This window comes from Myxocyprinus asiaticus, chromosome 45 (assembly GCF_019703515.2).
Source record: "Myxocyprinus asiaticus isolate MX2 ecotype Aquarium Trade chromosome 45, UBuf_Myxa_2, whole genome shotgun sequence".
NCBI classification, from domain to species: Eukaryota; Metazoa; Chordata; class Actinopteri; order Cypriniformes; family Catostomidae; genus Myxocyprinus; species Myxocyprinus asiaticus.
The window spans coordinates 6,709,291-6,723,444 of record NC_059388.1 but is presented as its reverse complement, the minus strand read 5'-3'; the positions used below and the strand labels follow the sequence as shown (position 1 = coordinate 6,723,444).

Sequence of the window (14,154 nt, the reverse complement as noted above, 5' to 3'; positions counted from 1 at the left end):
GACGGCAGGAGGTGTAGCGCATAAGCTTCTGCTTTACGCAGATGATATTTTATTATTCGTCTCCGACCCCACTAGATCCATGCCTTGCCTCCACAAAATTATTAACTCCTTTTCCAAATTCTCAGGATACAGAGTCAATTGGTCTAAATCCGAAGCTTTGGCTTTGACAGCGTACTGTCCAGTAAGGGCTTTCCAGCCGGGCACCTTCATGTGGCCCAAACAGGGAATTAAGTATTTGGGAATTTTATTCTCAGCAAATTTGTCTGATTTAGTCAGAGTTAATTTTGATCCCTTAATATAAAGGTTTTCGAATGATGTGGACAGGTGGGCTTCATTACACTTATCGATGATTGGGAAGGTTAATGTTATTAAAATGAATTGCATTCCAAAATTTAACTATCTGCTACAATCTCTCCCTGTAGATATCCCTCTCACTTATTTTAAGCAATTTGATAGCATAGTGAAGTCCTTCATTTGGAATGGTAAGCGTCCCAGGTTAAATTTCAGTAAATTACATAGGCCGATTGACAAAGGTGGGTTAGGCCTAACCAAGATTTTGTTTTATTATTATGCATTCAGTCTTAGACATTTGGTTCATTGGTCACTTCCACCTGAGAGAGCTCCTCCCTGGTTTTGTATTGAAAAGGAAGTTCTTGCCCCTATCACGCCGTTGCAAAGCCTTTCGATTAAACTAGCTGGAGAGGTTAAGTCGCACCCCGTTATTTTGCATTTACACTCGATATGGACAAAAGTGTCCAGAGTGTTTAATTCTGATATTTATTTAAATGTTGCCTCGAGCATATGGCAGAACCCTAAACTATGCATTAATAAGTCCCCTTTCTGTTGGTCAGATTGGATTGTGAGGGGGGTTAATGCACTTGGTGACCTATATGAGGGTGGAGTACTGAGATCTTTTGAAAATTTGGTTCAACATTTTGGGATTCCCAGATCTCAGTTTTATAAGTATTTACAGCTGCGCCACCTGCTCTGCTCTGTTTTTGGGAGTAGCATACAACCCCCTAGAGCGGCAGATACTCTGGAAGTGGTGATTGCTGCTTTTGGGAAGGGTCATGAGGCATCAGTGTATTACTCCTTGTTAAATCAGAGTCTGGGGGACCGTTCTTTAAATTCTCTTAAAAGATTATGGGAGAAAGATTTAAACTTGGTATTGGAGGAGGGAGTGTGGGCAAGGATTCTAAAAAACATAAAGTCTGCATCTAGAGATGCAAGGGTTCGCCTTATGCAATTTAAGATTTTACATAGATTTTATTGGACCCCCTCTAGATTGTATAGGCTTGGTCTTAAGGACACACCCATTTGCTGGTGATGCCGTACTGAAGATGGAGACACCATCCATGTTTTTTGGGGGTGTCGTAAGATCCAAGAATTTTGGCTGAAGGTGCAAAGTTTTGTGTGTGATGTGTTGGGCACTCAGGTCTTGTTCTGCCCCAGACTCTGTATTTTGGGTGATAGGGAGGTCATGGATTTGGTAGATAAGCACATGAAGGACTGGGTTTTGACCGGTGTGATGATTGGTAGACAGGTTATTTTGAGGAGTTGGAATTCGGATGGAGCACCCTCGTTCCCGGAGTGGTGCGTGGAGATGGGGAGGGTGGCTGCCTTCAAGGAGGGGTTGAGTATTAGGATGGGGGTTAGGGAAACTTACAATAAGAAATGGGGCAATTATTTAGCATTTTTGAGGGAATCTCGAGGTGGGGCGGTGGAGGGAGTAATTTAAATATTTTTTTTTAAATTATTATTATTATTATTATCATACTTGATTATTGTATGTTATTTTATGTTGTTGTTTTAGTTTTCTGTGTGTGTGTCTATATTCTATTGACCACAGGGGTGTTCGTGGGGGGGTCAGGGTGGTTTGAGAGTTTGGTAGGGGGAGGGGATATAGTGGGGGTTAAATGTTAAAAGTTTTTGATTCATTATATAGATGTTGTTGTATTTCTTGTGTTAATTTATGAATCAATAAAATTTTAATAACAAAAAATACAGTCAAGCTACTCTTTTTAAAAAAAGTAGTTAGCTACTAACACTACAAGCTACTAACAAAAAGTATCTAACTACGCTGAAGCTATTTAAAGAAGAACATGTTTAACAATCAGATGATATTATTTAATTCTTCTTGCAGGATTCAGTAATATCACCTGATATAATTAGGGTGACAACTATCAAATTTTATATCTAAATTTATACAAAAAAATAAACAAATAAAATTAAAAAACACCCCATTTTAAATAACTGAGTGGAAAACAATAAACAGCAGTAATAAACTGCCTTTTTTATATGACACATTCCCTTTACGCCTGCATGGGGCTCAGTTGAATCAGTTAATTATTTAAGTGAACTGGTTCATTTACATGATCCATCTGAATGAACTGTCTGATTTACTAAAAAGTATTTGACTGCTTAATATAAGTGAATCATTTATTATAACCTGTTCATTGACATAAACTGTCCGAAAGAACCAATTAACTTAAATGTTTTGGATTTCCCAGCGCTTCATGAGAGGATGGTTTTGGCGAGTGAGTTTGATTACTCCCTCGGCTCCATTGTTACGTTCACAATACAATGTGAGGTCCGACTTTATATTAGGTATCTTTTACTACTATGTACTAACATTATAATACATATAATACATTGTAATTATTGTGTAACTACATGTTGTTCTGCAAAATTCTCTCAAGATTCACATTTGGTGCTACTGAGGTTGAGGTACTGTTAGGTTTAGGGTTTAGATTAAGGTTAGGGTTTAGGGTAAGGGTTGAGGTAGGGTTAGTGGTAAGGTTAACTACAGATGTAATTAAATGCAGGTACTTTAAATGTAAGTGCAATGCTACAACACATATAGAATGTACATAAGTACATTGTATCAAATGCTTAAATACATAGTAGTTAAAAACACCTAATATAAAATGGGTGCCAATAGGACAGATGTAGAGTGTTGTGAAACTACGTTTTGTAGATAATCTTTGTTAATATGTGTGCTATTTATTTTGCATCTTTTTGTAAACATTACACTTTTTAAGAAATGCAATATAAAAATTGTTAATATTCTCATGTCTTTAGCATTAAAAATTTAACCGACTGTAGTGATGTCATCTTAATTCATTTTTTGCATTCAGAATTCCAAATGGCTCATGGCATAAGGTGCTGAAAAACAGACATACATCACGCAACAGCCAAAAATGTTAGTCTTTTCAATTTTAATTATGCAGAAACAAAGCCTAAAAACTAAACTTACCTACAAAATAAAACATTATCAGAGCGATGTTTTTCGTTCTGCGATAAAGTTTCCCTTGTGAGACTGGGCTGCTACAAACAAACACATTAACTCTGAGTAAACAAACTCTGAGGATGTTTAAACTGCTTAGAAATTATTTGTGTATTGTAACTGTTTATTTGTCTGTATGGAGGCATTCAAGGCTCTCTGATATCTACAAAGACAAAATCAAAGAGACCTCAAGTTTATTTAAATAAGAATTTGTTGATACTTTTAAGCATGAGTACATGAGTGTTCTTGTTGAATACAATCAAACACACACACACTCTCTCTCTCTGCCATTTTATCTTTTCCTGTCTTTTGTCTCTCTGGCAGACTTTAGTATGCACTATTACAAAACATTTTACACACATTTGAAGTGCATTTCACTGGTTTGGGAGCAATCAGTGTGTTCACATGCAACCGTGAGTTAGTTTACATGTGCAATCATGCAACAGTTCAGTCATGTAAACATCTTAAATGTGTTCTTTTATCAGGGAAAAGTCATAAACAGTTTAAGTAAAAACCATTCCACACACATAGATTTTTATCCATGATACCAATTTTGCTTTGAATATAATGTCTTAATCTGTGTTCAGTCAGCTTTTTTAATACTACTGTCCTATCTAGGCAATTTACCAAATTAGAGCTAATGTAACATTCACTACGAATATTAGCACACTAAACCAAAGGTGAAGTTAAATTATAGTGCAAAATTCCAAGTAAATGGCCTGAGCATAGCTGCAACAGTACCAGACATAAACACACATAAGAGTCAATCTCACGAAAACATAACTTGTCACCGTCTGGTCACCTTGTCAGGTTTAGGTTCCACCTGACGGGACCGTGGCAGTATTGGCCTGCCTTTGTGTTTTGTGTTCCCTCTTTGTGTGAGCGCACAGGTCTGGTTGTTTTGACCGCCGTGTGCGCTTCACCGCCATATGCTCTCCGGTGATGTCATGGTTCTGTCAACCAGTCTGGTCGGGTTTTGTCTGACGAGGACAATGACATCATCGTCCCCTGTCTGTCTTGTGTTTTGGGACAATGAACGCCCTTGCTGCGCCTTGCTCCCGGGTTTCAGGCCGGAGCTTTGTTGAGTGTTTGACCCAGTCACGCTTCAGTATGGAGAACCTACGACCACCCGGGGGAGGAGGAGCCAGACGCCCATTTCGCTGCCACTGTCTATGTTCACATCCACGAGGGCCGTTTCCCTGCTGCAGCCAGCGCCCACACCTGCCACAGAGGTTACAAAAGTAACCAGGACGTTCCCTATCTGTCACTCACTCGATGTTGTGTGGAAATACGTCACATGGTCTTACCGAGTCTTGTCGGAAGTATGTCTTGTGGAGAAGTCGCATGGTAGGAGGAGTTTCTACAACATGGTGACTGGAGCCAGAGGGGCCTCTGCCCAAGGAAGACTCAGTTTACCGACAGGGAAACGATTTAGCGAAACATATCACATGGGCTCACCTACAGGGAAACAGCACATGTGGAGCACCTACCCCAGTACAGGGCCTAATTAGCACACGTACTGGGCCGGCAGGGAGTTTCTCCGCAAACTCGTCTGCCACAGGGCTAAGGAGGAAAGTCATCCAGGGATCACAGCTTGTGAACACAACTGGGGGTCAAAAGCACACGTCTTCACCTCAAGGGAGGGGAAAGGCCCTATGCGCAAGCGGTACACCTGGTCAGCTGTCACAGAACTTACCTGCTCATACCTGACAATACATGGGATGAAACCAGCTCAACCCGGAGATTGTAGAACCTCGCAAAGGTGTTGGGTGTTGCCCAGCCCACAGCTCTGCAGATGTCTGCCAAAGAGGCGCCACTGGTCAGGGCCCAGGAGGCTGCTACACTCATAGTAGAGTGGGCTCATAACCCCAGGGGGGGCGGCACGTCCTGAGCGTGATATGCCCATGATGGTGTCGACGACCCAGTGGGCGATCCTCTGTTTGGAGACAGCGCTTCCTTTCCACTGTCCACCAAAGCAGACAAAGAGCTGCTCGGAGCTTCTAAAGCTCTGCATGCGATCCAAATAGATGCGTAAAGCATGTAACGGACACAGCAACGCCAAGGCTGGGTCTGCCTCCTCCTGGGGCAGTGCTTGCAAGTTCACCACCTGATCCCTAAAAGGGGTCGTGGGAACCTTGGGCACATAGCCCGGCTGGGGTCTCAGGATCACGTGAGAGTAACCTGGACCGAACTCCAGGCACGATTCGCTGACAGAGAACGCCTGCAGGTCCCCTACCCTCTTGATGGAAGTGAGCGCAGTCAGGAGGGCAGTCTTCAAAGAGAGTGCCTTAAGCTCAACTGACTCCAGGGACTCAAAGGGAGCTCCCCGTAGACCCCGAAGGACTACAGAGAGGTCCCACGAGGGGATGAGGCACGGTCTGGAGGGATTCAACCTCCTAGCCCCTCTCAGGAACATGATGATCAAGTTGTGCTTCCCCAATGTGCCGAAATGGCGGCTACATACACCTTCAAGGTGGAGGGGGACAGCCGCCCCTCCAGCCTCTCCTGCAGGAAGGAAAGCACCAATCCAACTGCGCATCTCTGGGGGTCTTCGCGTCGGGAAGAACACCACTTAGCGAACAGACGCCACTTCAAAGCATACAGGTGCCTCAGAGAGGGAGCCCTAGCCTGAGTGATCGTGTCTACCACCACGGGTGGTAGGCCACTTAGGTCTTCCATGTCCCGTCCAAGGGCCAGACGTGGAGATTCCAGAGGTCTGGTCACAGGTGTCAGACGGTGCCCTGTCCCTGAGAAAGAAGGTCCTTCCTCAGGGGAATTCGCCAGGGGAGGTGTCGTGAGAAGCGTGAGGTCTGAAAACCACGTCTACTGGCCAGTAGGGTGCTACTAGGATGACCTGCTCCTCGTCCTCCCTGACCTTGCACAGGGTCTGTGCAAGTAGGCTCACTAGGGGAAACGTGTATTTGCATAATCCCGGGGGCCAGCTGTGTGCCTGCGCGTCTATACCGAGGGGTGCCTTGGTCAGGGCGTACCAAAGCGGGCAATGGGAGGATTCCCGGGAAGCAAACAGGTCTACCTGTGCTCGACCAAATCGACTCCAAATCAGCTGGACCACCTGGGGGTGGAGTCTCCACTCTCACCTGAGAGTAACCTGTCGTGGCAGCGCATCCGCTGCAGTGTTGAGGTCGCCCGGGATGTGAGTGGCTCGCAGCGACTTGAGGCACTGCTGACTCCAGAGGAGGAGATGGCGGGCGAGTTGTGACATGCAACGGGAGCGTAGACCACCTTGACAGTTGATGTACGCTACCGTCACTATGTTGTCCATCCGGACCAACACATGCTTGCCCTGGATCAACAGCCGGAACCTTTGCAGGGCGAGCAGTACTGCCAACAACTCGAGGCAGTTGATGTGCCAACGCAGCCACGGGCCAGTCCAGGAGCTGGTGGCTGTGTACCCGTTGCATATGGTGCCCCAGCCCGTCTTGGAGGTGTCCGTTGTAACCACGACGTGCCTGAAGGGACAGCAACAGATCGCCGTGACTACCACGCGATGTGTCCCGCAGTGCCATGCCCATCTCGGGACTCGAGTCTGAAGCCAGTGCTGAAGAGGTCTCATATGCATCAACCCAAGCGGTGTGGTCACTGCTGAGGATGCCATATGCCCCAGGAGCCTCTGAAAAATTTTCAGTGGAACAGCTGTCTTCTGTCCGAACGCCTTCAGACAGTTCAGCACTGACTGTGCATGCTCGTTCATGAGGCGTGCCGTCATCGAGACTGAGTCCAACTCCAAGCCGAGAAAAGAGATGCTCTGAACCAGGGAGAGCTTGCCCTTTTCCCATTTGACTCAAAGCCCCAGTCGCTGAGGTGCGTGAACACCAGGTCCCTGTGTGCACACAACACATCCCAAGAGTGAGCTAGGATTAGCCAGTTGTTGAGATAGTTGAGGATGCGGATGCCCACTTCCTTTAGCGGGGCAAGGGCTGCCTCTGCGACCTTCGTCAAGATGCGAGGGGACAAGGAAGGAAGGAAGCAAACTGCAGGAAGGGTCTGTGTCGAGGTAAGACCGAGACATGGAAGTATGCGTCCTTCAGGTCTACCGCCGCAAACCAATCTTGATGCCGGATGCTCGCTAAAATGTGTTTTTGCGTCAGCATCTTGAACGGGAGTCTGTGCAAGGCCCAGTTCAGTACTCGCAGGTCCAAGATTGGCCGCAACCCACCGCCTTTCTTTGGTACGATGAAGTAGGGGCTGTAAAACTCCTTCTTCATCTCGGCCGGAGGGACAGGCCCTATCAAACCCTTCCGTAGAAGGGTAGCGATCTCCGCACGCAAGGTAGCGTCGTTCTTGCCCTTCACCGAGGTGAAGCAGGGGTGGGCTGCGGCGGAGCTGGTGCTATTGCTGCAAGAGGACGCCCTTGGCGATGAGCAGACAGGGTGCGGGGTCTTGAGCCGCCCCAGGGCAGGATGTGTTGAATAGCCTCCATCTGCTGCTTCACCGCCTAGAACTGCTGGGCAAAGCCCTCTACGGTGTCGCCGAACAGGCCAACCTGGGAGATGGGGGCGTCAATGAACTGTGCCTTGTCAGCCTCTCTCATGTCAACCAGGTTGAGCCAAAGGTGCCATTCATGAACCACCAGGGTGGACATCGCCTGCCCGAAAGACCACGCCATGACCTTCGTTGCTTGGAGAGCGAGCTCGGTCGCCGAGCGCAGTTTCTGCATCAATCCCGGGTCATAACTACCCTTGTGCAGCTCTTTTAGCGCCCTGGCTTGGTGTACCTGCAGGAGAGCCATGGCGTGCAGGGCGGAGGCGGCCTGTCCAGTGGCACTGCAGGCCTTAGTTGCCAGAGACAACGTAACCCTACAGGCGCTGGATGGGGGTCCCAGGTGGCCCCGCCAGATGGCAGCGTTTTGTGGGCCCAGGTGCACAGCAACCGCCTTATCCACCTGGGGAATCGCAGAGTACCCCCTGGCAGCCCCACCATCGAGGGTAGTAAGAGCGGAGAAGCTCAGAGACCGGGTCCGGGCAGTGAAAGGTGCCTGCCGTGACCTCGTGGGCTCCTCATGCACCTCCGGGAAGAAAGGGACCGGGGCGGGGCGTGGCCATGAGCGGTGCTCCGGGCCCAGGAACCAATCGTCAGGCTGCAAGGGTTCAGGGGGGGTGGAGGGTTCCACTCCAGCCTGACACACGCAGCCGCCCGGGCAAGCATGGCTGCCAGCTGCGCGTCAGGCTGCGACTGGGCGACCGCACCCGAAGGTGGGAGCCCAGTCGAGTCCTCAGTGTCAGACTGGACAGCCCGCTCTCCGATGCTGCAATCGATAGCTCATCCACTTCGCGAGCGCTGAAACGAGATCGCGAACTCGCCCTGAGACGAGATTCATCCCAGCAGCGCAAATGAGCGTACTTGGGAATGGGAGTCAAGGTATGTGTTCACCTTTGGAATTTCACCTTTTTTGCCAAATACAATGATCTCTGTCTTATCATTGTTTAACTGAAGGATCTTTTGGCACATCCAACTGTTAATTTCATCAGTGCACTGGCACAGAGAGTCTATGGGGCTGTAGCCATTTGGCAATAGGGCTAGTTAAATGTGTGTCATCTGCATAGCTTTGGTATGAAATTTGGTTCTTTTTTATAATTTGGCCTAGTGGAGCATATACAGGTTGAAATGGCATTTTATCTTTGTGGATGCATACATTGAGACTTAATTCAAATGCAATCACAAATTGAGTATTTGCATATTATTAAAGTGTTTATATTAAGTGTCATTCATGATATCACATTTTCAAGTAAAGTCAAGCACTAACCCCTACCTGCTCCTTCATGAATTGTTACGTTTGAAAGTGATCCCATGTAGGTTTATAAAAAAAATTAAAAAAAATAAAAAAAATAAAAGATGTTTAAGGTGAGGTGGAGTAACTACATCCAATTCTTCAAACTTACTAGCTTTTAATGCTTTGTGTACAATCATCAAGCATGAAATCTCATGAATGAATGAATGCAAATATTCTGCAGAATGTCAAGACTGCTCTTTTCTAAACAACAAAAACTCTCAAATCTGCATATTCAAACCTTGGTGTTGTGATCGGCCACAAGGCTGATCATCCCGAGAAGCAATGATACTTGATGTTAAAACTAAACGTCAAGTCTTGAGGTGGCAGAGTGGCCAAGTTTTTTTTCATCATGTATAAATCAGATATTTCCTTTTATTATAGTAGATGGTTTAACAGTAGCTGCATTTACATGGACCCTGGTAATCTGTTTGTGATTGGACTAGAAGCTCAATCGAATAAAAAAGTCTCATGCAGGGAATTTTAAAATTTTGATTTCTAGGCCTGGAAAAGTCATGAAAATTAATAAAATCTTAAAAATCACGGAAAAGTCATGGAAATTTCTATAGTCATTACTGTATTTATTTTTCTAGTTGTCTGATGCTTAAAAATATATCATCAGCTAGATTTAGCTCTTGTGCAGAGTAAAACTTGCTAGCAAATCATAGTGATTTCTGATTTGTAGGTGAATCTTTCTTTTGGGTCAATAAATAGGTCAAAAAGATTCACAAAACACTTATGATTTATTAACGAATAGGTATGAATCAAAATATATATTTTTTTAAATCTATATCCAGCAATACCAAATGACTGGAAAGGACATGGTAAAGTCATGCAATTACATTTTTTTCAATGGTTTTATTCTTTTCGGTCTTTTGCAATTCAATTACGTCATTCGCAATGCTTTATGGGGTTGACGTTAAATACACAGTCTTGTACCTTTGTCTTTTTGTCCAATTTTAAAATCCTTTTTTTGCTTCAAATCAAAGTTTGTAATGTTGTGATTTACCTCATAACTGGTTGGTTTGATTCATGGCTTAGAACTTTGAAGGATTTTATGAAATCCCTATGAAGAATGTTTCGGTATTTTGACTGAAAAACAAGATTTTTTGCAGTACACACACACACACACACACACACACAAATTCACTGTTCCTTCCAGTCCTCAAATCCAGGATTTTAAATCATATAAAAAATTGATTTCATAAAATTTTTAGATTTACTTGTGCAAATTTTTGTGTTCCAGCATGTGACTGTGACCCGCGCGGCGCTGCTACTCAACAGTGCAATAAGATGTCTGGAGAGTGTTTGTGTGTAGAAGGCGTGGCTGGGCGTCGGTGTGACTCCTGTGGGCGTGGCTATGTGGGGACCTTCCCTGACTGTGAGCTGTGTCATCAATGCTTCCACAAGTGGGATGTTAATGTTGGAGAACTGACCAATCACACGCAGAGGCTGGTGGACACAGTGGAGGAGTTGAAAGAATCGGGCGTGAGGACGCCCTTTAAAGACATCGTATCCAGTCTAGAGGACGATATGAGACAGCTCAGACAAATATTGAAAGATGAAAAAGTTCATCAAACTTTGACACACACAGAGACGGTGATGCGGCAGGCCAAGTATATATAACACACTTCACATTTTCCTCTTTAATTTAAAGGGATAGTTCATTCAAAAATTTAAATTATGTCATCATTTACTCACCCTCATGTTGTTCAAATGCCATGTGACTTTCTCTTTTCCTTGGAATACAGATATTTAGCAAAATGTTCACATTGCTATTTTCTCAAGTACTAAAGCATATGGTGACCATGGGTTGCTCGCCCACTTTTTCAGTTTTCTTGGTTCCCGAAGTATTTTTTCCCATTCATTTTTTTCATAGGGATTTAAATAATCATAAAAGAGTTCTAAGCAATGAACCAAACCAACCAGCTCAGAGTTGAATCATCACATTATAAACTTTGATTTGAAGCAAAAAAAAATCGAAAAACAGACAAAAAGACAAAGGTACAAGACTGTTTACTTAATGTCTTTAATGAGGAAATAAACTACAATCCCATGAAGCATTGTGAATGACGTAATAGAATGAAAACGGTGGAAATAATTAAAACCATTAATTTAAAGTTGTTTATTATAAGTATAAATAGCATGGACTCATGGCTTCAACAGAAGCATATACCATTGATTAACAACCTTGGAGCTCGCCGCAGATCTGTCTTTCAAGGTTTTTAAGTTACAGTTAAAATTCAATTCTTTTATGGTGAAAATGAATGGCATATTTGCATCTGGAACAAGACTGTTGCGCTCTATGGACTTTTATGGATACTTTTATGGTGCTTTCTAGTCCATTGTGGAGCTTGACAGCCTCATTTAATTTTCACTTTCATTGTATAGAAAAAAACAGATTAGACATTTAGTAAAATAAGTCCTAAATAAATTATGTAGGTTTGGAACAGCATTAAGGTGAGTGAACGATGACAGACGTTTCATTTTTGGATGAACTATTCCTTAAACCATCATTTTCTTCTTATCTAAGTGAGATGGCATCAGTTCTGCGACAGTCTATCGAGCGATCTAAAATGGATCTGGAGCAGATATCAAGTGACCGTCAGAAAGCCACAGAGAACTTGAACAGTCTGACAGAGGAGGCCCAGAACTTACAGAAGACCTCCATGGATAAACAACGACAGGTTCTGAACATCAAACACTCAGACCTCAGAGGTGAGCTGAACACACACATGTACAAATACACCTTCACATCTATAATATGGCATATCTGAAGCGTGTGGTCACTGTTATCTCCTGAAGGTGCATTGGACGGCATCAGAGAATATTACAAGGAGTCTGCAGAGGCTGAGTTTCGTACCAGTCAAGCCGTCACTGATCCAGACAATACGGTGAAACAGTCTGCCAGGACACGCCAAGCCGCAGAAGCCAAACTAGACACAACAAAGAATGAATTCAACCTGAAACATCAGCTACATGGACAGAGACTGGACAAGATTACATATGAACTGAACTCCAAAGACCTCTCAGAACTAAGCCATCAGGTAAATCAACAAATGATCTGATTTCAATCCATTTTGACTGTTAAGGGGCACTAAAATTTACAACAACAGAGTGCAGAAATCAGGTTTCGGAAGTAAAACTGAGAAACAATCACTTGTAAACCTTTCAAGACATAATCCTAACCCTACCGTGAGCTCTGAGATTGTTAATTTATACTTCTAACTATTAGCCAGTGGAGAACTACATTACCCATAATCCTAAAGACACATCCACCAATCAGAACAGTCGCTGTTGCTATGAAAAGATTCCGATTTCGATAAAATTCAATTTTATTCTGATTTATTTGGATAAATTTAATTCATGATGTTAATTTTTGCTTATATGTGAAAGAAATTCTCTCTCTGCTAATGCGCTGAATTATACAGGCTGACTTGGTACATTGCAAAAATATTTATATAAAAATTAACAACAAGGCCTAAACTATGCAGTTAAACTGCTATTTATTTAACATATATAATGATCGACACAACCAAAACTGAAGTAAACTTTAAAGTAAAAGCAAAAGGTCTATTCTGAGATTTAAGAATCGATATAAAGATTGTTCAAATGAAGAATGGGATTAATTGGTAAATATATATATTTTTCCCAGCCCCATTATGAATGATATAACTACTTATTTTGAATGTTTTGTAGTAAACTCAAAACCTAGTTCATTCCCTCATAAATGAATTTAAGTACACAGTCTTGTTCCAATACTATTTTGCTTCAAATCAAAGTTTGTAATGTCGTGATTCACCTTAGAGCTTGTTGGTTTGGTTTGTTGCGTAGAACTCTATATTTAAGAATTCTTTGAAATTCCTATGAAAAAAAAAACGAATGAAACAAACACTTCCTAAACCAAGGTGGCTAAAAAAGTGGGTGGTACACTGTTAACCTTAATCCTGAACCTAACCCTACCCCAACCCTTACCCTAAACCCTAACCCTAATCTAAACCCTAAACCTTTCCCTGAGTCTACCCGTACCTCAAACACAATAGCAGCAAATGTGAATCTTGTGAGAATTCTGCAAAATGACATGTAGTTACACAATTGTACATTGTATTGTATGTATTTTAATGTTAGTACATAGTAGTTTAAGACACTTCATATAAAGTGTCATCTTGCTGAGTATTACATTATTTTTTAAAGACAAGTTTCGGCTTTTTCTGCCTAACACTTTTTTGTGTTGTTTTTCCAAAATTGTAGCGACTATAACTCTAGACGTATTAAAGATAATATTAGGCCTGTCAATTTAACACGTTAATTCAGTGCGATTAATTATATAAAAAATAATACATTAAAAAAATGAATGCAATTAATCATGTCCCCGGACTGTAATTCAAGCTAGAAGTACCCCTTGTTTTCTCCAGGGGGTAGTAATCGAATCTCCAGCTGTATAGGGAGCACTCGGCTTATAGAACAGACCACACACTGACAGCAGAAAGCACAACATAAAGGACAGACACATTCTTGCATTTAAACACAGCTTGATGGAGGGCAGTTCCAAACGCAGTGATCTCAAGACATTTTTTCTAAGTTTCAAAATACGTTGAACACAGCTACCTAAAAATGGGATGATTATGACGCCACGCAACAGAGATGCTCCAAAAGCATCAGTCTGATGCAGGTGTACATTGAAGTGTCCTTAAACAAGCTCTTAAAATAAATATTTTTCGGACAGATTGACAAATTCAATTGCATAAAGGATTGCTGTGAACTGTAGGCCAATGATTGGCTTATGTTCAGTAATATGGAAATAAACAATATGTTGGATCCTAAAGCCTCTTTTTGTATTTAATTTTTGGTGACACTTTACAATAAGGTTCCATTTGTTAACATTAGTTAATGCATTAGGTATCATGAATAAACAATTAACAATACATTTTTTATAGCATTTATTAATCTATAAGTTAGTTATACAATTGTTCATTATGTTGAAATGAACATTAACTAAGATTAATAAATGCTGTAAAAGTATTGTTCATTGATTGTTCATGTTAACTAATGTTGCTAACTAATGTTAACAAATGGAAAC

At 42.8% G+C, this 14,154-nt stretch overlaps 1 protein-coding gene across 6 annotated transcripts in view; it reads left to right on the top strand.

Moving 5' to 3' along the window:
- Positions 1–14,154, top strand: part of LOC127434877 (laminin subunit beta-1-like) — a 102,977-nt gene that overhangs the window by 69,736 nt on the left and 19,087 nt on the right. For all 6 annotated transcript variants that reach the window (XM_051687918.1, XM_051687915.1, XM_051687914.1 and 3 more), the window contains exons 23-25: positions 10,321–10,690; positions 11,608–11,792; positions 11,880–12,121. In XM_051687918.1, the coding sequence (XP_051543878.1) occupies positions 10,321–10,690; positions 11,608–11,792; positions 11,880–12,121 (797 nt within the window). The remainder of the gene's footprint in view (positions 1–10,320; positions 10,691–11,607; positions 11,793–11,879; positions 12,122–14,154) is intronic.